We start from the raw sequence: 27,636 nt of genomic DNA on the forward strand, positions 1-27,636 counted from the left end.
GGTGCATAACTTCACAAACATTGATACCCTTTCCCATGACATGGTCCCCATTTCCCTCCCACCCTCCCCCGCTTATCTTGATTTTCTCCCTTCCCTATCCAACTTCAAATAACCAATTAAGCACATATAAAATATATCAGATAACAAGGTGAAATATTGCAACAATATGAGATAACCAAGGGATGGCAAAAGAGATAAGCGATAACATAGTACATTAAGGACAACAGTCACTCATTATATAGCTTTTGTTTCCTTATCCTGGAGGTCCTTAACATTTAGTGTCGCACTATTTAGCCTAATGTCTCTAGATTTTGTTCTATTGTAAATCTCTGCTAGGAGAGCCCAACGTTTCTACTGATTATGACAAATGAGGGAGACTATTGGGCCTATGTTTCTTTGAGTCTGGCTTACTTCACTTAATATGAATATAAATCCAGTTTTAAACTGATTTATCTTTTGTTTTCTCGCCTGGAATATGTTGTGAGAAATCTCCATTCTTCCAATCATTTTCAGCATGGAGGCCTGTTCTTCTTCTACTCTCAAGTCTTCAGGCAGCAGGGGTGTCCAGGCTTCTTTCTCTCACCAGTGTGAGTGTTTGTTCTCTTATCCTAACCACTCTCCTGCTCAGTTTAGCAGTTGTATGTGTCCTTCTTAGCACTGGGACTTCCAGGACCCACCTTCCCTTCTCCTGCAGCAGAGACTTCTGCAGTAGCTGACTCTTGTCCCTTCACCTCCGCCCTACTGCTGCCATGATTCTCATTACTGTGTGTGGCGGAACACATTTGTAACCCTTGAACTTCATGCGTGAGAGTCAGGAGTTTGGGCCAGCCCTGGCAAAGTTAGTAAGATTATCTTAAAACAAAATTAAACTATAAAAATAAAACAGAATAAAAGGAGTAGGAGTATGGCCTAAGTGGCAGAGCATTTGTCTAGCATTTAGTAGTTCTAGGGCTCAATCCCTAGGGCATGGATAGGTAGGTTGGGAGAGAGGACACCCACAATAATCTTTCAGATTCCTTGATTTCAGCAATGTTTCCTGAGCTAAAGATCTCTACTTCTGACCCATCTTATCCAGTACAGGTACATTGGCCTCTGAGTTTCTGAGATTTAGTATCCCACATGCAGTCACAGCCTGTTATTTCCTTCACCTCACCTCACACAGAAAGCCCATTTCCAGCTCCCCTGGCTCTTGGGCTCCTTCACACCCTCTATCCTCTCTGCACTACCATCTACTTTGCTGTTTCCTATCTTGTTTGCTAGGATGACAGAAACTCCTCTCTCTGCCATGCTAGACTTAACTTTCAAACATCCTGGGAACATAAATGTAAACTAATGATAAGGTAGATAGATCTTTAATAGCTGGGATCTTTTCCTCTTCTCTTTTTTATGCTTTTGAAGATTGGGGAATCAAATCATGGCCTGTTAGATCCAAGGCAAGTGTTTTCCCATTGAGCCACAAATGCAACTCCTCTCCTTCGCTTTTCATTGCTGCTACTCTGCCATTCTCTCATTTTTTTTTTGATGTTTCTAAGCTATTCTTTTCTTTAGGAAGAAAAGGCAGAACTCTGAACACCCTACTCAGTGCTGTCTGTCTCAGCGGCACCATTGTTCCTACAGTTCAATTTTCCCTCTCCATCTCCTCGTGATGGTCTCCCTACCACACCAATGTGAACAATTTGCTTTCTAAGATTTTGTGTAGCTCTATATATGCCTCCATTTCCTTACCTCCACTCCTCTGTCTACTAATATCACAAAGTTAGGCATAAATTACATCTCCTATGTTACAATGACTATTAAAAATAGCTCTCCTCTCGTAGGTTGGATCTTCCCAAAAACAGACTCTGAGAAAAGGATCAAAGATTTCCGGAAAGCACTGTTAGACAAATGTAGAATTGAGACAAGAAAAGAAGGAAGCCGGGGCCGGGAGTTTGGCCTAGCGGTAGAGTACTTGTCTAGCATGCACGAATACCTGGGTTCGATTCCTTGGTACCACATACATAGACAAAGCTGGAAGTGGTGCTGTGGCTCAAGTGGTTGAGTTCCAGCCTTGAAGAAAGCCCAGGGACAGTGCTCATGCCCTGAGCTCAAGTCCCAACACTTGGAAAAAAGAAAGAAAAAAAAGAAGGAAGCCAGTGGAGAGTGTGTGGCAAGCAAGTTGTCACTGTGAGCCTCTGGAGCTCAGGTTTTTGGGTCATGTTGAGGAAGTACAGATCCTTCCTGTCTCTGAGTGGTTCTACTTGAGGGGTAAGAATTTGCATCTATTCATTACCTCCCAATTTGCCATTGGCGATGCCTGACAGGGAGTAGAAGGATTAACTGTGACAATTTTCTTCTGTCTTAGGTGGGCAGTTCAGTTCTTCCTGTCAGGAAAAAACTGCATCAGAGTCCTAAAAACTTATGATACAAAGCAGTGAGTATCGAGGGAGCACTGAATGTCAAAGGGGCTGTGGTAGGGTGCAGTAACATTCTACATTTCCAGTACATTTAGCTGCTGTGACATGTGACCCTGGCTGCTTCAAGCCTCACAGTCTCTTCTTATTCAAAGTACTGGGTGGTCTTGGAAATATTTTTCTTTTTAATCAGTTGTGGACCTTGAACTCTGGGTCTGGGTGCTGTCCCTGAGCTCTTCAGCTCGAGGCTACCACCCTACCCCTTGAGCAACAGTGTCACTTCTGGTTTTCTGGTGGTTAATTGGAGATGAGAGTCTCATGGACTTTTTAGTGCCCAGGCTGGCTTTGAACCACAATCCTCAGATCTCAGCCTCCTGAGTAGCTAGGATTTCAGTTGTGAGCCACAGCACCCAGCTGAGATAATTCTTATTTAGTCCTTCCTGTCATAGAAGTTAACATTGTCTCAATTTTATTTAATTAATGGAAACTAAAGTCAAGCAACTTCATAAAATATATCTGCCTAGTAATTCTGTTTGTGACTTGAAGACCCAAAAATCTATGAAACTTTTAGTATGGCAAAAATCCAAAGGCATAATCTTGGGGTCATCCATTCTTACTAGTAATCCCTTGGGTTCAAGACATGGGTTCTGAAATAGAAGGGAGTTATTTTGGAGAAAGAGAAAAACTCCTCATATAAGACAAGTTTTCACCACTGTTCTCTACTTCTGTTTCTCTTCTACTTTTCAATGCATATTAGCTATAACTTCCCTTTTTTTTTAATCCAGAAGCCCTTATATAAAATTTAAGAGCAAATACCAGGTAAAATGCAAATTTCAGAATACCACATAATAGTAATGAGTACTCAATTTTATTCAACAATTATACGTTCATTATCTAGTACATACCAGGCAGTAGGCCAGTTGTTAAAAGCAGATGGTGAACTCCCAATATTCACTGACAGAGGTTGAGTCAGCTTTTGAATACGATATCTGTCTACTACATTCTCAAACTGACACTAATTATGTGGAGCCATCAACTAATTATAACCAATTAAGATGAACCTAATACTTGTTGTTTTTTTTCTCAGTCTGGATAGTCTTATTTTGACATTTAATAACAGCAGATAACAGCACTACTCAACATAGGACTGCCATGAACATTAATAAAATAGCTGCCAAATCCCAGGCATTTGATGTAACTTAATATATTTGTCTGAATCATAGCCTATGTGAATTAGGAAAACATACTCTTAGCATTTTGCTCCCACATCTGCAGCCTTTAAAAAATGCCTAACATTGGGGCTGGGAGTTTGGCCTAGTGGTAGAGTATTTGCCTAGCATGCACGAAGACCCAGGTTCGATTCCTTGGTACCACATACATAGAAAAAAGCTGGAAATGGTGCTGTGGCTCCAGTGGTAGAGCTCTAGCCTTGAGAAAAGCCCAAGGACAGTGCTCAGGCCCAGAGTTCAATCCCCAGGACTGACAAAAAAATGCCTAGCACATAGTGGGTCTTTAATGTTGGAGAGATGGATGAATATGAAAATTATTATTCAATTTTTCAGATAGAATAAATACTTAAAGAGAATGATAATCTGCCAAACTATTCATGCTTACAAAATTGTAAGTTATAGAAATGCATTTATATGGGATGAGAGTATGGCCTCGTGATAGAGTGTTTGCTAGCACCTTCAGCAGGTAACATATTTTGGAAGATGCCAGAAATTTTGGTCAGTGGGGCCTATCTAGAGGAAATAGTCACTAAGGGTGTGTTGTTGGGGTTGTATCTGACTGCGACTCCTTACTATGTGACTCCTTACTATGTGACTCTGCTCCCAGGCTGCTAGGAGGTAAACATAATATTCTACTGTACCAGGGCCCAGAAACAATGAAGTCAATCTACCATAGGTCTGCATCCTCTGAAACCATGAACTAAAGTAAGCCCTTCCTTCCTTTAAACTCTCTGTCCCAGATGTTTATCACAGCAATGAGAAGTCTGACTAACATAGTGTTCCTAACCTTTCTGACCCTCAGTTTTACAACTAGAAAAATGAGGCCAATGTCAATTACCTAATGGAGCTTGGGGTTAAAATGAGATAGTGTACATTAATTACTCATAGTCAGGATTATGAAAGGTGTGTCTGTTATTATGGAAAGAAGAGTATATCTGAAAGGAGCCAAGCAGTGCTCATTGGGTCTTCATGTCTATTGTTGAGAACAGATGATAAATTCACAAAGCCATAGTCTAAAGGGGAGCTGACTTCTCCTCTTCAAAGAGATTAAAAATATGGCCTAATTTGAGTTGTGCAAGTTCCATGTGGCTACTAAACAGAAGTGATAATTCATTCTTGGTGTTCTCATAATTATAAACAGTAAATCCTTTGAAACAAATAAAAGACTTTATGCATGTACTTGATACACACATAATGGAAAATTAGGGAATGACAGAGTAATTAGTGTTTGCTTTATTGCAGATATTGTCTTAGATACTTTATTTTTGTTATCTTATTTAATTTTTTATATTTTCTTTTTTGTTGGTTGTGGGACTTGAACTCTGGGCCTGGCCATTGTCCCTGAGCTCTTCAGCTCAAGGCTACCGCCCTACCCTTGAGCCATAGTGCTGCTTCCGGTTTTCTGGTGGTTAATTGGAAATAAGAGTGTCATCGACTTTAGTGCCCAAGTTGGCTTTGACCCGCGATCCTCATATGTCAGCCTCCTGAGTAGCTAGGATTACAGGTGTGAGCCACTGTGCCCGGTGTGCGCTCTCTCTCTCTCTCTCTCTCTCTCTCTCTCTCTCTCTCTCTCTCTCTCTCTCTCTCTCTCTCTCTAATGTATTTTTTTTGCCAGTCCTGGTCTTGAACTCTGGTGGGTATTTCTCAAGGCTAAAGCTCTACCACTGGAGCCACAACACCACTTCCAGCTTTTTTCTGTGTATGTGGCACTGAGGAATCAAACCTGGGGCTTCATGTATGCTAGGCAAACACTCTACCACTAGGCTACCATCTGAGCCCCTAGCTTAATTTTTTATGTTTGCTATGACTATCTAAGTATTTTCTCCTGACAGCCTAGTCTTCCTGGAAATATGAGTTAAATGTTTTATCTCATCTTAGAAGCAGAAGGAAGTGATTGATAAGGCTAAGTCACACGCACAGCAAATAGGTATAATTTGAACTCATAGCACTGGAGCCTGGGGTTCTTCCTTTATACCTGGGGGAAGGGGAAAGTCCTGTTTCTCCTGAAGAAAGACAGAACCATGCCCAATACTGGGAGTTCAAGCCTGTCATCCTAACTACACAGGAAGCTGAGATCTGAGGAATACCATTCAAAACCAGTCAGGGCAGGAAAGTCTGTGAGACTTTTATCTCCAATTAATCACAGAAAGTCAGAAGTAGTGCTCTGGGTCAGTGGAAAAGTGCTAGCCTTGAGTAAAGGAACTCAGAACAACACTCAGGCCCAAGTTCAAAGCCCCAGGACCAACCACAAACAAAACAAAACAAAATGAATGACATTGAGATTGAGGAAGATCAGAGCATGCCGAGAGAAGCAGAACAGGGTTCCTTGTGGCATAACTAGAAAGATCTGTGGAAAAGTCCCATAGCCTTACTTCTGGGTGGATTCTGAAATCTGAGAAACCTTGAATCTCCCAAAAGTTACTGGCAGTACTTGGCCCAGGCAACTACACACCCAGTACCCCAGAGAAAGAAGATGAGAAGATCAAGAACCAATCATCTGTTGCCTAATGGCTGGGAATGATCTGCACAATGAATTAATTAAAAGCAGCATAATCAGTGTGAAGATGTGTTTATCTTGTCTACAAATTGCTGACATCAGCCAGTATTTTAGTTTGTTTGGAGAAAGGCTCTCTCTGTGGGCTGACCTCAAATTCACCAACCCACTGCTTATGTCTCCAGAGTGCTGGGAATACTGGCAAGAGCCACCACACCCATTCAGTAGGTTTTTCTCAACATTGTCATAGTCCTGTCACAGTATACTACAGTAAATAACAATAGCTAGCTGTTACTAATGGTGACCTCATACTGGGACATGCTGAGTACTTAAATACATTAGCTCAAGTAATCATTGTACTCCTAGGTGGTTTCGTAACTAATTCAAACTTCACAGATAAGAAGTGAGGCATATAGGAGATACCCTAGGGCCCCTTGGCACAGGTCGAAACTTTATTTGTGTGTGTGCAGTGGTGGTGGGGGGGTCATGGGGCTTGAACTCAGCCTGGGCACTGTCCCTGAGCTCTTCAGCTCAAGGCTACCACCCTACCCCTTGAACCAAGCCCCCATTTCTCATTTTCTAGATGTTAATTGGAGATAAGAGTCTCAGGTCCTTTTGTGCTTGGGCAGGCTTCGAACCATGATCCTCAGATCTCAGCCTCATGAATAGCTAGGGTTACAGGCATGAGCCACCGTGCCTGGCCAAAACTTTTGTAATAAAGGCCCAGAAGCACCAAAAATTAAAGAAAGTTTGGATAAATGTGTCTGCATTAAACTGCAGGCTTCTGTATGCCAAAGGACACAGCTAGCAAGTTAAATAGAAAGCCCACTGAGTGGGTGAAGATCTTCTCTAGCCATACAACAGACAAAGGCCTCATATCCAAAATATAGGTGCAGTTCAAAAAATTAAATTTCTCAAAAACAAATACCCAAAGAAACAACCATCCCATTAAAAGGTGGGCTAAAGACTTAAAGAGAGACTTCTCTGAAGAGGAAATAAGAAAGTCCAATAGACACATGAAAAAATGCTCCATATAAAAAATCTGGCCATACAAGAAATGTAAATCATTATCAAGAAATCTAATAACAACAGATGCTGGTGGGGATGTGGCAAAAAGGGAAGATTACTACACTGTTGGTGGGAGTGCAAACTCATTCAATTTCTCTGGAAAGCAATATGGAGATTCCCTAAAGACTAAACATAGAGCTCCCCTATGACTCAGCAATCCCATTCCTTGGCATTTACCCAAATGTCCAGAAGCAAGGACATACTAAAGCCACTAGCACAATGATGTTCATTGCAGTATTATTTACCATAGCTAAGATATGGAACCAACCCAGGTGCTCCTCAGTAGATGAATGGATCAAAATGTGGTATTTATACACAATGGAATTCCATGCTGTCATCAGAAAGAATGACATTGGCCCATTTGTAATGAAATGGAAAGACTTGGAAAAAATCATACTAAGCAAAGTAAGCCAGATATAAAGCAACATAGGTTCCATGGTTTCTCTCATTTGTAATAATTAGTATGTGTCTAGGATTTTCCTATCAGAGGATCACAATATCTCAAAAGCTATGTGCATATGGATATATAGAATGAGGCTAAGCAAAATGAACTCCAGGATATGGAACCAAGAGGTTTATCTTTGTGGTAATTGTTCTTAATGTACTATGTAAAGTAATTTCTCTTCTCTTTTCCCCCTTATGGTTTATCACCTGTTGCTGTATTTGACTGCATCTGGTATATTATATGTATATTTCAATTAGGGAAGGGAAGGAGAAAAACAAAATGATGAGATAAAGGACAAAATGTGAACCAATGAAGCAGTGATATTCATAAGACAATATGTTGGAAATAACCTTACAACTTGGAAGAGAGTGTGAGAGAAAATCATGGGAAGGGCTAACAATGTTCAAGAAGTAATGCTTGAAAACATAACTGTAACCTCTCTATACATTACCCTGATGATAAAATAGAATTTTTTTTAAAGGGGAGGCATAAAGGATTTAAGTGATTTACCTGTGATCACACAGTAAATTTAGGTCTGGAATCTGAGCGGACTCTAGACCTAATTACTATCCTTCCATAGTCTTTAGTCAATAATTGACATTTCCTTCAAAAAGCTTACCCCTTTACTCTTCAAGCTGGGTGAAAATCTCTGAAGTTAAACTTCTGCTAAGGTCTACCAAGGTCCAGCCCATTTTCCTGATCTACCACCACCATCATCACCATAGCACCATTCGTAGGCTGCCATTTTAACTAGCCAAGTTATCTGACTTTATGCTCTTTCCTCAGCTCCCAGAATATCAACTTCAAATCAGGAAACTGAAATAGTTTTACTCGTCTCCTTGACCCCTGCACTTGATGGTAGTTCTGGAGCAAGGATTCCATGCAATAAATATTATAAAAGACTAAAGTGTTTGTTTGGATGGGTAACCACCAAAGTAAACAGTTCACGCCAGTTTAACTAGAACTTGGCAATACATGTTCTGATTGTTTCTTTGTGAACCAAACAAAATAAAAGTTAGACATTTCCACAGTGTAATATCTGAACACCGTGTGAGGTCATGGACAGGTTAATTGAGGATAAGATTGTCATGGACTTTCCTGCCTGGGCAGGCTTTGAACTACGATCCTCAGATTTCAGTCTCCTTCGTATCTAAGATTACAGGCCTGAGTCCCTGGCATCTGACCAACATTATCATTTGCTTCATAGTTGTTTCTATGTTAACTGGCAGGTCTCAAACATGTTGACTTTAGAGTACCATCCACACTCTGCTGCATTATTGCCCCATTATTTCAAAGAATTTGTGCTAAATGAAGACGTGGGATTTTTGGGGTATGTACCAGTACTGGGGCTTGAACTCAGAGCCTGGTACTCTTGCTTGGTTCTTTTGCTCAAGGCTGGAACTGTAACACTTAAGCTACCACACTTCCACTTCTGCTTTTTCACTGGTTAATTAGAGTAAGCGTCTCCTGGACTTTACTATGATCCTTAGATTTTGGCCTACTGAGTAGTTAAGATGCCATTTGAAAATTTTATTTGGTTTGTTTTTTTTGTGCAGGTCTGAGTGCTGTTCTTGAGCTTTTGTTTTCAAGGCTAGCACTATTTCACTGGACCCCACAGCTCTGCATCCTGCATTTTTGGTGTTCTGATGAGACACAACAGTCTTACAGACTATCCTACCTGGGCTGGATTCTATCCATGCTTTCTAAATTTGAACCTCGTGAGTAGCTGGAATTACAGGATTAATTGAGCTCTCCTGCCTGGATATAGATTTTGACCCCCAAAATGAGTGTTTTGTAAACATGTATGGCTGAGAGGCCTGAGTATTCAGTCCCTTGGCTTCAGGAGTCTTGGATTTCTTTGGATAGTTTGGTGCAAGCAGCAGCTTCTCAATGTCAATTTTATTGGATAGCTCTTCTATTTTAAATTTTCCTCTGTCTTAATCTTAATTTTTTTTTGCCAGTCCTGGAGCTTGAACTCAGGGCAGCACTGTCCTTGGGCTTTCTCAAGGCTATTACTCTACCAATTGAGCCACAGCACAGCACCACATCTGACTTTTTCTATATATGTGGTACCAAGGAATCGAACCTGAGTCTTTGTGAGTGCTAGATAAGCACTCAACCACTAGGCCAAACTCTCGGCCTCTGTCTTACTTTTGACTTTACAAAATCTACAGAAACAGGCAAACTCTGGTGTCAAAAATAGGGATGATATTGGTGAATCTTCTTTGGCACAAAGTTGAGTTTATTCTTTTATTTTCCAGTTATTTTAACTGGAAATATTATGATATCTCCAGCAAAACAGCTTAAGCACAAAGCAGGCAGTACTCAGCTCTCACAATCCTGCAGGAGGCATACCTACAGAGTGTATGGAAAGGATCCCAGCTTGTCCATTTGCTATGGTGGGTTAGCAAAGAAATTTGGGGTACTTTCCATTCTTTTTAAAACAATGCTTCATGGGCAGGAAATTACTTTATCTTCTTCCCTAATTGTAAACTGAAACTTTACAACTCCTCAAAATTCCCCGAGTGAATGAACACATAAAAACACAAATCTTGCAAAGGAGTTAGAGAACATTTATTGAGCACTTAGTGGGCAGGTCTTGAGCTAAATGCTTCAATTAAACCGGTCTTGATGAAACCTCACACCTACCCTCAACATTGAATGCTATAGCAACCCTGCCTCTACCAGTGAGGAGCTAAGACAGCCTACTCACTCACATGTCACCCAATTCTCAACTGATAGGCAGGAAATAAGCCTTGCAAACCCATCTTCTGATCCTGCAGTCACTAAGATGTGATGCCCTTCTTCAAAGGACACATTGAACAGTGTCATGTTGTTGTCATTGAAGATCTCCCTGAAGACTTCCAAAGCCAGTCTTATTGCTGAAAGGTACTAAAATAAATATATCACTTATTTATTCTTCAAATGTGTAGTAGCCACTGCAACATACTGGGAAAGGCTGTGTCAATGAAATTAATAGTAATTGATTTTCATTGAGTTCAATTCTTGGTGTGCTTCATCTCCTTTAGTCTTCTCAATTTTATGAGGTAAGTCTTGTTAATTGACTTTGCGGGTAATGGAACAATTCAGACTTCAAGCTCTTGTTTTTGTTTCCCACCCACCCCCACCCCTCAAGGCCAATATTCTACCACTTGGGCTATATATACCTCTACTTCCAGATTATTTTGGTGGTTAGTTGGGGATAAGAGTCTTGTGGATTTTTCTGCCAGGATGTCTTTGAATCATGATCCCCAGCTCTCTGCCTTCTGCATAGCTATGATTACAGTCATGAGCCACCAGCACCTGGGTCTGTGTCCTGCTACCAGCTAAAAATAAAATTGTGAGTGAGATACAGAAAACTGACTGTTGTCTAAAATATGAATTATAAGTGTTAGGTCCACCTGGAAGCAATGACTTCTTCCCTTGGCTCTCTCTCTCCCCCTGCACCCTGGAAATCCCCGCCCAGCACCTGTAACCCTGGCAACTGGCATGCCTGGGGGCAGTGGGAGGTCCCCACTGAGGTATCTCCCCATCCTCTGAGGTCACATCCACTTCCTCTGTGGCTACACCCCTCTCCTATATAATCTCTCTCTTCCTGCCCTAAGCCCTCTTGCTCACCTGACTCCATCTTGGGTGGCAGGAGTCTGCCCTTTCCTCACGCAATAAATCCTCTTCTCCTGAGCTGCGTGGAGTTTCCTTTCGGCAGACCTTACAGTAGGGTGGTTTAGTATTTATCAACTATGTATTGTACAATACACATTGCTGTAATAAGTAGAGAGGCCAGGACTTGAACCCAGTTTGATCTGACCCCCATACCAATGTATTAAGGATGAAAGAAAATGGCACATAAATGATATGGAAAATGAGGACACACAGTTTTTTTAGAGGAAAAGTCTGAATTATTTATCTGAATGTTTTCTTCAAAATGCCCTGCCAGATAGAATATTCTAATCCATTATCTTTGTTTGCTGTTGTCTTTACAGTTCCTGAGTTATACAACAAACATTCTACATTACCCTATAATGATGTGTGCAATCCTTTTGTCTGTGGTTCACCAATCACAGAGCCCAGAACTTCTTTTTTCTTGGGATTTTTCTCCTTCACTGTCTTTTGGGACTTAACTTGGTGTTTAATGAGCTGAGTAACTCACACTCACTTAAGCAGATGATGTCTAGCAGTGCTGTATACTTTGTATAAAAGTAGAGTCTTGGGAATGCTGGAAGCAAGAGGATTAAATTAAATGATCTACACATTCCACTAAGTTTACAGTAAGCTGCCTGGACCAGGACAAATTTCATAGCTGTTTCCAAACAGCCCAGTTATTCTGAAGCACCTACCAAGTCGATTTTGCCACTGGAATACATAGAAAAGGAATGCATTTTGAAGTTGACCTGCCACCTTGTGGAAATTGGAGGCGATAAAAAATATACATGCCTTTGAATAATACCCCATAATAATAAGATGATACAGGCTAATAATTATATTGCTTTCTTTCTTTTCATTTTCTTCTCATTATGTGACCAGTCTGGTCTTGAACTGTTGGACTCCGGTGATCCTCCCTATTCCAAAATTCTGAGCAAAACATAGCAAATTACAAAGTAAGGAAAGAAAAGAATAACTTGTAAGTTATTTTATAATTCCAGTGTTAGAGTTGAAATTAAAGAATTGGGACTACAGGCAGATGACCCAATGCCTGGCTTATGCTAACATCTGTTGAGGAATTATCATGGGCAAGGCACCTTTTAACTGTTTTCTCATTTTACAATAAAACAAACAGTAATCGTTGTAATAATATGGTCCTCATTTTAATGGCCTTAACGGAAGGTGTGGGAATTTGCTTGAAATCACAGGTCTGGCCCTACAGCCATGGCAACGCTCCTGTGCTCTGTAGGATGCCTCTCCTCTAGGCATTTAGACACTTAAATATTTAGAAGAATTGAACAGCAACCATCTAAGACAGCTGTGTTCCATCTGAATAGTCAGAAATACATTTCCAGCAGCCTGCAACTGGCCCAGTCCATCTGGGGCAAATTGATAAGCAGGGGTGGAGGAGGGGACAGTTTCTCAGTTCCGGCATGTTCTTTCATTATCTCAATGTTGCTTTTATTTTTGGAGTTCTGTCGTGTGACCACTACTCCCTGCACATTCTCAGCTTCCTTATACTCTCTCATGCCCAGATAAGGTGAAAGTCCAGCTGACCTGGATCTTTAATCCTGGCTTTAATACTATGTGACCTTGGGCTACTTACAGGAACCTTCTGAGCTCCTTTTTCATTGTTTGTTAAATGGGGAAGTCTTGGCACATATCACCCTGTTGTTAAAGAAATAGGTAAGACAAATGAATGATATGAGATAACTAAGATCTAAGGCTCATGACATACTATGTGGCCTATAATATCTATTCATCGCTAAAACAGAAGTTGATGACTCTGATACCAATACTGTAATTTTATATCACATGTTAATAATATTGGATACTTCTCAAAGTAGCTCTAATCATTATTTCTTGTGATTCTACTACCTCACCTTATAAATGATCATCATTAATATTTAATGTATACTTCTATAAATATGGATCAGAGCTGGGAATTTAGAGATACTTAACATACACACACACACACACACACACACACACACACACACACACACACACACACATATTCAGAAAGGAATGTCTGTTCTGACCATTCAGCCACGTCTTGTTCTATGATTGCATAGTGAATTCCTGGAAAAGCAGGAAGGAACCAGGAGCTTCTTAGCTTTGTGGGATTTAATTTTTCTACTATAGTATGCCTCTTACTGATTGGAGATAAATCAGCATTCTATAGCCAGAAAGGGAACAGACAGAGAAGGAAGGAGGGTTTAAGGAGGGAGGAAAAGGAAGAGGGAAGAAAGGAAGAAAGAAGGAAGAAAAGAAAGAGGAAAATATATACAAGAAGTCTAATGGAGCAATTTTCTCATAGGTGTGTGTGTGTGTGTGTGTGTGTGTGTGTGTGTTGTGTGTGTGCTGGTACTAGGGCTTGTACTCTGGGCTAATACCTAGCACTCTACCACTTGAATCACTCCTCCATTTCCAACTGTTCATTGGTTAATTGCAGACAAGGGTCCCTCAGACAACAACTAATATTAATATAAAAGAGTCTTTCCCAACTTTTGGGAGTGTGACCAACATTGTTTATATGTTGTAATGCCATGTGTGGTACCTACCTTCACACTGAATAAAGATCCTCTGCATTTGATCTTGTGGCTCCTCCAGAAGTTCTAGCACCCTGGCTAGCTTTGTAATTTCTGTTGATGGTGTAGAAAAAAAGGCTTTGCATGTGCGTATAAGTTCAGAACTTTCCTTCAAGGGTGGGGGTCCATCAGTCATCGATCTACCTATATCTTTACCTATATCAATATAGATATAAAAACAAAAATACCCAAAGGTATTTATTTAAGGCCATGGTTCTGGAGTTTTGAAGGCTCTCCTGTGGTGACGGCCTTCTTGCCTACAGAGTTCCAAAGAGGCTTAGGATCAAATGGCAAATGAAGTTTAGTAACTGTCAAGGTCATGGTGCTAATAAATGGTAGAACAGAACATCAAAACCATGTGTGGCTGGGCGCCAGTGGCTTATGCTTGTAATCCTAGCTATTAGTAGCCTGAGATCTGAGGACCTGAAGATCGTAGTTCAAAGCCAGCTTGGACAGGAAAGTTCACAAGATTCTTACTCTCAATTAACTACCAGGAAACTAGAAGTAGTGCTATGGCAAAGTGGTAGAGTGCTAGCCTTCAGCAAAAAAACTCAGGGGCAGCACCCAGGCCCAGAGTTCAAGGTCCATCACCAACCAACTAAACAAACAAACAAAAACATAACAACAAAAAAACCACCTGGGTGTTAAACACAATCTCTGTACTTTATTCCCTCATGTATTTTGAAAATCCCAAAGCAAGAAAGATCTTGCTGAACGGTCGCAGCAGGGTTGCTAGTGGGCTGTACTGACTAAATGTTCTGAGCTCACACATCACTCTTGCAGAATGATTCTTTCTATTTTCGTCTAGACTAATAATTCCAGCTGGAAATGTTTACCTCTTATAATTTTTTTTATCAGCCATGGCTTTTCTTATTAGGTCATATGGAAAGGTAAGGTGAGGATTATTTATTTATTTATTTATTGCCAGTCCTGGGCTTGAGCTCAGGGCCTGAGCACTGTCCTTGGATTTTCTCAAGGTTAGAGCTCTACCACTTGAGCCTCAGCACCATTTCTGACTTTTTTCTATGTATGTGGTATGGAGGAATTGAACCCCGGTCTTCGAGCATGCTAGGCAAGCACCCTACCACTAGGCCAAACTCCTGGCCCCAGGTGAGGATTTTTTTAAAGCATAGTTCTGATGACTTACAGGAAAAGGATGCCTGTCAGCTTTATACTAAATACCCATTTCTGGGAAAGCAGTATTTAGCATTCAGGCAGGAAATAGATTAGTAGCTCAGCAGATACACTCTGGAGTCTGAGTAACTTATCTTGCATTGCTACTCCCATGTCTTGGTCACAGGCAACAACAGCTATTATGACAAATATATATATATATATATATATATATATATATTCAAAAATATCATTAGTTGTTTGTACCAGGCAACAGAAATGATTGGTAGACTAAAAAAAAAAAGTTGACAAATTACATTTAGCAAAGTCAGCACTTTTTATTATCCTGTTTTCTAGTTAATGATTAGAATTACAAAGAGTCTGACTACCTTGGGGAAAATATACTTTAGACTGTATTTGTAGATTCTTAATATCATTTTAAAATTTCTCCTATAAACTGCTATATTATAAATGAGATAGCCTAAGATAACCAGTTATATTTTTGTTGTGGTTATGGAATAATGAAAATTTCTGTTAGGCAAACAAATCTCTATCTTACATCTGCTTGTATGTGAAAGTACTATAAGAAGAAAGTAAACAGCTGTTACAGAAGTTCATCAGGGAAGCTGGCGAGCCTCAAAGATTTTCTTCTTCACTCATCATCTCCTCCACAGATCTTTGTGAGAGTGATTTCATAGTCTCCAGAAGTATCTGACTGCCAAGAACAAGACCAGCAGTCAACAAAAATGGCATAAATAATGAAAGGTACAGAATGACTGATGGCACTGGTGAAGTGGGCCTCCGCCCAGTAGATGATTTTATCTGCTCCTTACCCTTCACCCATCAATAAACTGATCTCAGCTCAGAAAAGATATCATTGTGAGCTTAAGGATGAAGGGACAAAGCTACCTGTTGAAGGTTTGCTATGCAAAAAAGATTATCAGAGGTAAAACTTGGCTTTTATCCTGGATTGTGCCAAAGTCTTACATGATTTTTACTTTATTCAAGGCAACCAGTGATGGTTTGTTACCACCTAAGTTACATATTTAGAAAGCTGTCAATGGAGAATGTGGCCACATTAAAGTATCAAGGACAAAGAACATTTAGCGAAGAGGCTAAATGTGTGTTCATAGTAAGACACAGAAGTTATTAATATGACATATATACATTTAGTATATATAATATACAATGCATAGTGCATATAATATTATATATTACTCTGTTGTATGTTGATTTTAGGTGTTCCTCTATTTACAGAGGTAAAAATCAAGTCTTTCTCTGACATATGTAACATTCTTTCAAATTGCTGACTTTTACCAATGATACAGCTTTATTATTATTTTTTAATAAAAGATTTTATTAACACTGATTTTTTGTAACATATTTCAAATGCCATGCTTAACAAACAAGTATTCAAGAAGGGAATCTCTATATACAATCACTGGCACAGCTTTTTAATCAAAGGAGCTGATAAGCAGAGATTCATAAATGTGATACTAGCCATCCCAAGAAAAACATCCTCAAGGGTCTAACCCTTCTCAAAAACAGTAGGGCTAAAGGCACAGCTCAAGTGGTGAAACACCACTAAAGAAGCTCAGGGCCTGAGTTCAAAGGCCAACATTCTCCTCCCAAAAAGCTCCCTGAGCCATCTCTGATCAGAGTTGTAAACAATTATTAGAGATTCTACCAATTAGTCAAGAAAAAAATATATGGCTTATTAGAAGTCTATAGATAAAACTCTGGTTTATTATGGAGACTACACGTATGTGTAAACTCCTTATTTCTAAATTCCTTTGCCTTCTAGTACCACAGTCAGTTTATGTGCATTTTAGAAATTCTGTTTTCACAAAAAGAGTTAAGATGCCCAGCTGGTTCTTTCTTTTCTATACCACTGTGAGATGTCAGTAAGGCTTCATGCATAGTGTTAAACTTCCTTCTCTTTTCACCTTTTCTCTCTAGAGGACTTAACTTTCATTCTTGTCTCAAGTTTCCACAATGTCATTAGTTTGCTGGGTGTATTTCATCCTCTGGTGACATCTCCACTTACCTTTTCCAAAGAGTTCAAAATCAGCATGCAAAAAAACAACTCATGGATTCCTCATACTCCCCCAGAAGGTGACATTTTAAAATCCCATTGGGTTATAGGGAATGACACCACAGCTTCCCATGTTAGAATCCTGGAATCCTTAACACATCTTCCTAACTTCTAAACTAAATATCCTTTGAACCTTTGTTCTTTCCTGTCTTTGAGTAGTCATCAACCCACTCATAGCTACTCCAATGTGACTCTATAAAACACAGTGACAAATCTCCCAACCCATCACTTTCCATCTCCTGTACCTTCCACCCAATTTACTCTTTGAGGTCGTTTCGCTTATCCTAACCCTATCTTACTTAAAATTGTCCAGCGGCTTCCTATTACTCTGAAGCTCAAGATGAGCCTACTTAAAACTCTGCTGAAAGATTCCAGCATAATCAGCTCAAATTTCATCACTTTCCCTCTACCATGTAATCTTTCCCATCATTTTCAGTTCCTTTTCTTGGAATACTCCTGCTTCCCTGGTTGTGTGGGTAGCACAATGTTGGCCTTGTTAATATCTCCTCATTTTACATAAAAGCCTTTCTTGGCAGTCAAGTTCATCAACTATGTGATGTTTCAGCCCATTTAGCAGTTGTGATTTTTTTTTACAATTATTCATAATTCTATAAGGGCTTAAAGTATATCCAACCTTCTCCCCTATACACTATAATTGCAATCTTGACCCTGGCACATGATATACTTCCAAATTTTGTGTGTCTGTGTGCCTTGGTCCTGGGGTTTGAACCTAGGATCTGGGATGCTATCCCTAAGTATTTTTGCTGAAGAGTAGCCCTCTATCACTTGAGCCACAGCTCCACTTCTGGATTTGCGTGTGTGTGTGTGTGTGTGTGTGTGTGTGTGTGTGTGTGTGTGTGTGTGTGTATGCTTAATTGGACAAAGGAATCTTATGGCTTTTCTTCCCAGGCTGACTTCCAACTGTGATACACAGGTCTCAGCTTCAAGAGTGGCTATGATTATAGGCAAAAGCCACCTGTGCCTGGCATATTTACTAAAATTTTAAATTGAATGAATGCAGTATTCATTCTGATTGAATACTCTTTTTAACCAAATTCATCTTGCCACTTAGATTTTATTTCTCAGTGTTCCCATTTCTAATCAAGCAAGTGCCTTTTCCTATCTTTATTCTAGAATAATCTTTGGATTCTGTTGGTAAGCAGAGAATTTTCCTATGGAAAATATTCTATTGGTCTGAAAGATATACCTCAATATTTATTGCTGCAAGAAATATTCCTCATCCAACTCTGGTAAACTTTTCTCTAAGCTCCTATATTTCTTTTTTCTTTTTTTGCCAGTCCTGGGCTTGAGCTCAGGGCCTGAACACTGTCCTTGGACTTTCTCAAGGCTAGAGCTCTACCACTTGAGCCTCAGCACCACTTCCAGCTTTTTTTTTCTATGTATGTGGTACCAAGGAATCGAACCCAGGTCTTTGTGCATGCTAGGCAAGCACTCTATGATTAGGCCAAACTCCTGGCTAGGCTCCTATATTTCTTTTTTTTTTTTTGCTCCTATATTTCTATGCTTACACTTTACCCCATAATCAAGCATTTACTAGTTTATTATTCCAATTATAACTTTTTTTTTTTTTACTTTGAGCCTGGGCATTGTCCCTGAGCTCTTCAGCTCAAGGCACTCTACCACTTGAGTGGTTAATAGGAGACAAGAGTCTCATGGACTTTCATGCCTGGGCTGGCTTTGAACCATGATCCTCAGATCTCAGCCTCTTGAGTAGCTAGGATTACAGGTGTGAGCCACCAGTGCCCAGCTATAACCTTTTCTTTATCCCTACCTCAAATCTCTATAGACTGAATTTACTGATAGAAGACAGCTATCATAATTTCCCCTTAAAGATTTCTGGATAAATATGTACATAAATTACTGTTCAATAAACCAATCAAATATAAAATTGTATACAAATTTTATATTTACATCTTCTTATTAAATAAAAAAATACACATTCAATTTTCACTTCTCTTTCCTTCTCCCTACCAATCATTACCTAAGAACAATGTAAATAATCAGTTTAACGCATAACAAGGGCAGGGGCAGGAAGACAGACTCAAAAGCTGGGATGACTTAACAAAATCTGGAATGGTACACAATGGAACTCTCTCTCTCTGAATTTCAGAAACAGCCATCTGAAAAGATTCTGTTCAGCAGTAAGGAAAACATGATGAGATTATCTAATAATGTACGTGAGGTGGTGGAAATAAAAAGAATTTATATTATTTCAAATCACAAACTGAACTCTTCAGCGATAGATTTCCTCTTCTTATCAAACTATAAATAGTTTAAATGTTTTCTAATATAATAAGTCTCAATTACCCAGACCATTGCGAGCCTGAGAGCCGCAGCCTAATTGAATTTTCTGGTTTTCTGAGGGTGAGCTGAAAGCCCTCTTGATGTGTCAACCTTGTTACTGACAATTGTTATAAAATATATGAGTCTGCTTTTCTGCCTTAGTAAATGCAATGTGGTTAAGGTTATTGAATCTTCCTTTGATGATGGAAACTATTGTAATGTGTCAGGATCAACTGAAACAGAATTGAGAGGGAGCAGTTGAGGAGATGCGCTGTGCTAAGCTCCAGGCAGTTGGCTACTTTTTTTGGAGGCATGTCCAAGTTTCACCTTCCCCGTGCATCTTTATCTGAAGAGGCTGAGTGCAAAACCCAAGGCTCAAGTCAAAGATGGAGAATTTTGATGAGTAGACCTAGCTGAATGACCGATGTTCATTTGTTCACTCACTAAAGAACCTACATTTGCAGATATTGAAGAACAACAGCTTCCAAGATGGCTGCAATTTGTTTCTGAGGAAAGGGAGCTCTCCTGGGTAGAAATATGTAACACAGAGAGCATGGAAATCATGCCACCAGTCACCTCTGGGAAGCCATCCATCCCAGAGCTCCTTCTTTCCTCTGAGCCAGCGGAGTCCTGTGGCTGGGTGGGTGGCTAACCCTCTGAAGTTCAGCTCCTACAATGTGTTGGGCAACTTGGACGGCTACTCTCTATCATTCATTTACTGGAACCTTCCATGTGTCTCTGAACACCAAGGTGGGAAAATGATTCCATAGAAGATGGATAGACAAGTCTGGAGCGAGTCCCTTAATTCAACATTTGTTTGCTAGTTGCTATATCTGTATTGGCATGGAGACTTAAAGCATGGAAAACAAGGAGCAAAACCTCCAAGAATAATGGGTAAAAGGGCATAGAAAGGGACAGTATGAAAAAAGAATCAGAGGTCTCATTTAAAACATGGAAATACATTTAGCCTCACTCATATAAGGAAATTACATTGAAGCCAGATGTGATGCTCCACACCTGGATTTCTAGCACTCAGGAGGCTAAGGCAGGAAAATTTGAGGCTAGCCTGAGCTACATAGAAAAGCCCTATGTCTCAGCAGAACAAAACAGCAAGAAAAATGTAATACTGAGACACAATTCCTCACCTATCAGATTGCAAAAATACCAATGAGTTGTTTGTGGGTTGCAGACAACTCTTTGTTCAAGGCTCTGAAGGAACAAGGGTTCACATCTGATCTCATGAAAGTGGAAAATGAAGTGGTGATACTTACTAAGATTATAAAAGCACATTTTTATATATCTCAAGAATCTCAGGAATTACCCCACAGGCATCACTGTATCTCATGAAATTGTAATATGCCCATATATCATATAACATGTTTATAATAGCAAGAAATATCTGTTGATCTCTTTGGTACAAATATATAAACAATAGAATGATGTATAGCCATTAAAAATGAGCAGACTTCCTGTGTAGTAAAATGATATGAACTAAAGCAGCAAAAGTATGTTTTCTGTGTACAACAAAGATGTTTATTATTATTATTACGAGGGAGGAGTGAACTTCGGGCCTGATGCATGGAAGGCAAGCATTCTACCACTGAGCTAGACTCTAGGCCAGAAAAAAGAAATTTAAAATAAAGTTTTCCCTTTCCTTGCATTGTCACAAGCAATATACAAATTATTGCAAATACTTCAGTGTAAATGATAGACCAGCTACTTACACATGTTTATAAATACAAAAAGGTTCATTAAACACACACACACACACACACACACACACACACACACACACACACCAAAAATGCCCTTGTTGGGCCAGGAGTTTGGCCTAGTGGTAGAGTGCTTGCCTAGCATACTCGAAGCTCTGAGTTCAATTCCTTGGTACCATATACACAGAAAAAGCCGGAGGTGGTGCTGTGGTTCAAATGGTAGAAAGCTAGCCTTGACAAAAACCAAGAATAGTGCCCAGCTCTGAGTTCAAGCTCCAGGACTGGCAAAAATGCCCTTGTTTTTATTCTTGGCCAGCCTTGACTTGATCCTACCTATGATTACCAGGTAGCTATGATGTCAGGCATGTATCACTATGTCCAGTTGACATAAGCTCCCAACTTTTTTCCCTAGGCTATCCTTGAACTGTAATTTTTATTTTTGGCCCTAGTACTTTGAATTCAGGGCCTCATAGTCTTCTTTGCTTGTCTTTTTCACTCACAGCTGATGCTCTACCACTGGAGCTACACCTCCACTTCTGGCTTTTTGCTGGTCAATTGTAAATAAGAGTCACACAGATTTGACTGTCCAGCCTGGCTTCAAATGGCTATTCTAAGAGCTCAGCTTCTGAGTAGCTAGGGTTGCCGGCATGAGTCACTGGCTCCTGCCAGTGGGCCTCTCCATTTCAGCTTCTCAAGTAGCTAGAGTTATAGGAGTCAACCATCAACACTCAGCTTTCTGTAATTATTTTAACTGAGAAAACATATAGAAAAGGAGAGAATTCTCAGTGCCCCTCCCCTGACCTCCACCTGTATTCCAGTACTGACGTTTGAACTCAGGGCCTTCCACTTTTGTTGGCCTTCTTTCTCAGGGCTGGCTGGCATTCCACCACTTGAACCATACCTCTAGTACCATATGACTTCATGCTTTAACAAATGAAAAGGAAAGAAAATGAGCAGAGAAAAACAAAAGATGTTTTACTATTTTTAAGAGGAGACTTACTTTGATCGCTGAATATAGGGAATAGCCATAATGCTTCTTAAACTCATATCGAATGTCTAGAAGGTCAATTTCCGATCTGGAAACAAGTATTCGATTCAGAGTAAACTCATCAGTTCCAGCACCCTATTAAGAAATGCAGATGATCACACTGGAAAGCTTATTGGTTACAAAATGACATATAGACCTTTATTTGTAAGGTTAGACAATGGTGCAGAAAATATTCAACCACAGTGTTTCTTCTTCATTCATCTCCCATGTAGACCCAATCATTTATCTACTCAAAAAATACTTGCTAGGTCCCTACTCTGTGCCAGTATCACATCATATGCTGAATAGCAGAGATGAGTAATCCCTAATAGGTTTCCAATTTTGCAAAAGATACAGCAATAAAACAAGCCATTAGAAATCGTCTGACATATGGCAATATTGAGTACTGTGGAAGCATATTACTAGGAGAGCCTAGGAAAGATCAAAGACTAGAAAAGGTCTGTCCAAGGAAGTGACATTTATTAGAGGAACACCTTGCACATGGCAAACACCTATCATCCTAGCACTTGGGGGACGGTGGCAGAAGGATTTGAAGTGCAAGCTCAATCTGGGGCACACAAGGAGGCTCTCTCTCCAAAAGTACCAACCAAGAGGAGGAGGAGGGGAAAACATGTTTCAGTGGAGGATATTGAATGTGTTAAAGTTCAGGCTCAAGGTTAAGAGGGCTAGCAAGAGGTGTGTCTGGAAAAGCCAGGCTTGGGGTAAGCACGGAATGTGGTTAATATCAACTCAATATGAGTATTATATTTTCAACAGGAGGATGTAGACATAAGATATATTGGTGGGTTTACTCTATGGAGCAAGGATCAAATTTTGGATTGGAGTAGACTAAAGATAAAGGACAAGACCAGAGTCTTTGAGACTCATTCAAAGGTAAAGAAGGAAAAGATAAGGATGGAGGAAAATGGAAAAATTTGGTGAATGCTTATTTAGGATTGTCAAAACAATTTTGCTTCATGGACAGGGAGAATGTATACGTTTCAGCTGAACAGTTGGGTAGATGTTGACTCCATTTATTTATGCATTCCAAAAATACTTGTCGAACATTTCCTATACTTCAGACATTGCTCTACTTATTATCCAGACTGTATCTCTGCCCTCATAGAACTTATATTCTAATAAAGACAGTAAATTGTTCAACTGTTTAATGAGATCTATGAAGAGGGAATAAAAGAGCAGAATGGAATAGAGTGACTGGAAAGGGAGACAGGTGACAGCATAATCAGGGAGGGATCTTTCAAGAGGGGACATTTGAGCTGAGACCCGAACAGATGGGAATGAGACAGCCAGCAGAACAGGGGATCCTAGGCAAAGACAAATGTGGGAACCCACTTGGCATAATTAGGGAATGGAAAGAGGATGAGGTGGCTGGGACACAGTGACCAAGGCTGCAGAGGACTGGACAGCCCTAGCAAGTGAGGCAAAGCTAGCTGCTACTGAAGTTATCTCCTGAGAGATAACTTGGGGGTGGCACACAGTGAGGGAGAGGAGGTGTTCAGTTGATGGTACAGAGTTTGAACTCGGGGCATTAAGCTTGCTAGGCAAGTTCTTTGCCACTTGATCCATGCTCCAGCTCCTTTTGCTTTTATAATTTGTTTCTCAGATTGTTTATTTTTCAGTTCAGTCCCAATTGGCAATTTATCTATATCTGCCTCCTGAGAAGCACGGATTGTAGGTATGAGCCTTCACGTTCACCTTTGAAGGCACATATGGTACTCCAGAAAACACCCAGTAAAGAGTCTCCTTTAAGGCAGACCTTGTTCTGGGATTGCGAGACGGACAAAAACACCGAGATCCACCAGACAGAGGAAAAAAGCACAGTTTCAATATCCTACAAAGGTTGCTGACTCAGCCTGATTTAGTTCCAGGAAAGTTTCTTGGGAGGCCCCAATCCCAGGGGTGAAGGTTAAGGTTTGCCATTGTAAAACAAGTTTTACTGTTGTCCCCCACCCCACTGCTAAATGAAGGAAAGAATTTATTTTTTGCCACTCCCAAGGCTTGAACTCAGGGCCTGAGTGCTGTCCTTGGGCTTTCTCAAGGTTAGCGCTCTACCACTTGAGCCACAGCACCACTTCTGGTTTTTTTCTATTCATGTGGTACTGAGGAATTGAACCTGGATCTTCATGCACGCTAGGCAAGCACTCTACCACTAGGCCAAACTCCCAGCATCTGAAGAGGGGAATTTTATTAACACTTCACTGTAGCTAATCCCCATATTGTTTGTAGTATCCATCAACCTATCAAGTAAATTAGCAGATAACTAAGATACAAAAAAAATTTACCAAAATAGAAATATGACACTATCAACACTAAGCATATTTTGTGTGTGCCAATTCTGAGACTTGTACTCAGGGCCCATGGCACTCTCTCTTGGCTTTTTGGCTTATGGCTGTCTCTCTACCCCTCGAGCCACACCTTCCTCTCCAGTTTTCTGCAGGTTAATTGAAGATAAGAATTTCATAGAGGCCGGGAGTTTGGCCTAGTGGTTAAAGTGCTTGCCTAGCATGCATGAAGACCCGGGTTCGATTCCTCGGTACCACATATAGAAAAACGCCAGAAGTGGTGCTGAGGCTCAAGTGGTAGAGCTCTAGCCTTGAGAAAGTCCAAGGACAGTGCTCAGGCCCTGAGCTCAAGCCCAGGACTGGCAAAAAAAAAAAAAAAAAAAAAAAGAATTTCATAGATATTTCTGACAAGTCTAGCTTTGAATATCCATCTTCAGCAGCTAAGATTACCAGCATAAGCAGTAGTTTTATTCTCCTTGAGGAATGATAAGAATGCCTACGAAATTTGCAGACCAACCTTCAAAGACTGATGAAGTCTTTCAGCTAGAAAAGCAGGTGTGTTCCTCACACAACGAACTGTTATAAAATAAAAAAAGGGATTATTATTAGCTTCATTTAATAGAAATTGGGTTAAGCAATAGTAATTGGTTTGCTTAAAAAATAGATTTATTGGACTTCTACACCATTCCACCCCCTTCTGGCGACTGGCTTTTATTCAGAATGAAAGGAAGACTAGTTAACCTGAATTTCAAAGCCTTGTAATGTTATATTTGCACAGAACCTTAGCATAGTAATTATTTTCAGCCATGGAGAAAAGAAACTCCCACAGTGTCTGACTCATCTCTGCATCCCAGTCACCTACACTTACATTGAGAATTCCCTAGGGTGCCCTATTGTTTGACTTCTGTCATCTTTAGCTATTGCTAAAAACCTTTGACCTTGCAACAGTGGAGATGTGGTTCCAAATAATGCATTAGTAAGAAGGGGCAGTAGAGTTCCATTTAAAACCCTTCTTTTTGTTGCACCATGGAAAGATTTTCTTTCCAAATGGCTGGTTGAGTCTGCACAGGCAGTTGCTGTTAGAATGACTAAATTAGAACTAGTACTTATAAATTAAATGCAGTCATTGAAAAAGTTGACAAGTCTTTATTCTGACCTAGGAAATAAAGCAGAAATAAAAATCAGAAAAAGGAAACTGACAAAAGTGAGTAAATGAATTATCCTTGAAATAAAGTAAAAAATAGGAATAGTCTATAAGGAACAAACCTATTCATTGCAACACAATTATTCTTGTAATCTTAAATCTGATTTGTAGGTGAGAATCTGGCCAAATGGGAATGGATTTTATAATGAAGTTTGGATCTCAGAATAAGACTAGACTTTTCTCATCAAGACGTAAGAACTTTCTCAAGAAAAGTGAGAGGTAAGTGTTGTTTAAGTGTTTTAAGGGACTATCAGATGTGAAGTTGTTTGGCAAAGAAAACAAGCCATTTGAATTGGCACTCCCAAAAGTTTCTCAAGTGCATGTTTAAAAGGCCTTAATATTGCCTCATTATTCACAATACCCAAGATATGCTGTTGAGATGCCCCACAATAGATGAGTGGATCCAAAAAAATATGACACCTATACACAATGGAATTGTACACACCTATTAGAAAGAATAATGTCATTTGCAGAGAAATAGGTGGAACTAGAATAAATCATGTTAAGAGAGACAAATAGCCACGTTCTCTCTGATATGCAGAAATTAGAACTGAAAAACATACAATGATACAGGATTCATACACAGTGAGACCAAAAGAGAATAATCTTAGCAGAGAAACACAAAGGAGAAATACCTAATTGCCTCTTTGTGTTTATATATACATGTATATATATACATATATATATATATATATACTGAAACAAACTCTAAGATATGGAAACAGAAACATCTGGTTTTTTCACTTTCTTCCTTTCTTTTACAAATTTTTAGTGTTTGATGCTTCCATCTTATTTGTATGGTGTATTTAAGTGTACATCTATTGAAAGGGGAGGGCACAGAACTCTAGGGAAAAAAGGTGAAAATGTGCATCAGTGGAGCTCACCAGGCACTGATGAAGCCAGACTCAAAGGAACATAGGCTCAATGGTTTCCCTCATTTGTCATAATCAGTAGAAACCTTGGGCTCTCCTAGCAGAGATTTACAGTAGAACAAAACCTAGATACATAAGGCCATATAGGATGAGGCTAAATGAAAGGATCTCTAGGATATAGAAACAAAAGCCATATAATGAGTGATTGTTATCCTTAATATACTATGTTATCTCTTAGCTCTTTTGCTGTCCCTTGGTTATCTCATATGGTTACAGTATTTTACCTTGTTATTTGATTTATTGGATATACGCGCGTATTCAGTTACTTGAAATCGGATAGGGAAGGGGGAACACAAGATGAGGGGCAGGGGCGGGGGGAGGGAAATGGGGACCAAGACATGTGAAAGGGTATCAATGTATGTGAAGTAATGCACCTTTTATCTGGTGAATATAATGTAACCCTTCTATTAATTACAATAAAAATATATGGAAAAAAGAAAACTATAAAATTTGTGTGTGGAGATGAGAGGGAGGGACTGGGAGAAAATGAGGGAACATGTAATTGTAATCTCTCGTTGCCTCTATAATATAGCCAGAAAATAGATCAGTAGCTGCTGGTGTCTGTGTGGTAGATAGCAATGGGTGATTGGTAGTGGCTTTCTTTGGAAGCTAATGAAAATATCCTTAACTTAGATGGTGATCGTGATAGTGACTGCAAAACTCTGTAAATACATTAAAATGCAGCGAATTGCACAATTTTAATGGGTAGACTTTATTGCATGTGAGATGCATTTTAGTGAAGACTTTTTTTCCTTTTGGCCTTTTTTTGTTGTTTGGTTTTCATACTGGGGCTGGATTTTAGGGACTTGTACATGCTAGGCAAGAACCCTACCACTGAATGGTATCCTCAACCTTTCAATAAAGTTATTTGTAGATGGTTTGTTCTAACAGTAGATTGAAATAGACAATGAAAATTGTGACACATTCTGAAGTTCAACTTATTTGAATGATGAGTTGAATGATTTTTTTCATGACAAAATAAATGTACCTTTTAGCCCAACTTTAATGTTCAATTGCACGTATGCTTTTGAAAATATTTCTTAGCTTGCTGCTATAGTTGGATGTGCAATGCTTGGCCCCATCTAAC

The 27,636-nt window shown here is 39.7% G+C and overlaps 1 protein-coding gene across 4 annotated transcripts in view; it reads right to left on the reverse strand.

The window, feature by feature from the left end:
* Positions 1–15,258: 15,258 nt before the first annotated feature.
* Positions 15,259–27,636, reverse strand: part of Anxa3 (annexin A3) — a 52,195-nt gene continuing 39,817 nt past the window's right edge. For 3 of the 4 annotated variants that reach the window (XM_090343369.1, XM_090343367.1, XM_090343368.1), the window contains exons 11-13: positions 24,931–24,989; positions 22,084–22,206; positions 15,259–15,687 (exon numbers count right to left, since the gene is read on the reverse strand). In XM_090343369.1, the coding sequence (XP_090199495.1) occupies positions 15,625–15,687; positions 22,084–22,206; positions 24,931–24,989 (245 nt within the window). In that variant the 3' untranslated portion in view covers positions 15,259–15,624. The remainder of the gene's footprint in view (positions 15,688–22,083; positions 22,207–24,930; positions 24,990–27,636) is intronic. The other variant, XM_090343366.1, reaches the window with a different exon arrangement.

The sequence above is a fragment of the Megascapheus bottae genome, chromosome 13 (assembly GCF_031878675.1).
Source record: "Megascapheus bottae isolate mThoBot1 chromosome 13, mThoBot2.hap1, whole genome shotgun sequence".
NCBI lineage: Eukaryota > Metazoa > Chordata > Mammalia > Rodentia > Geomyidae > Megascapheus > Megascapheus bottae.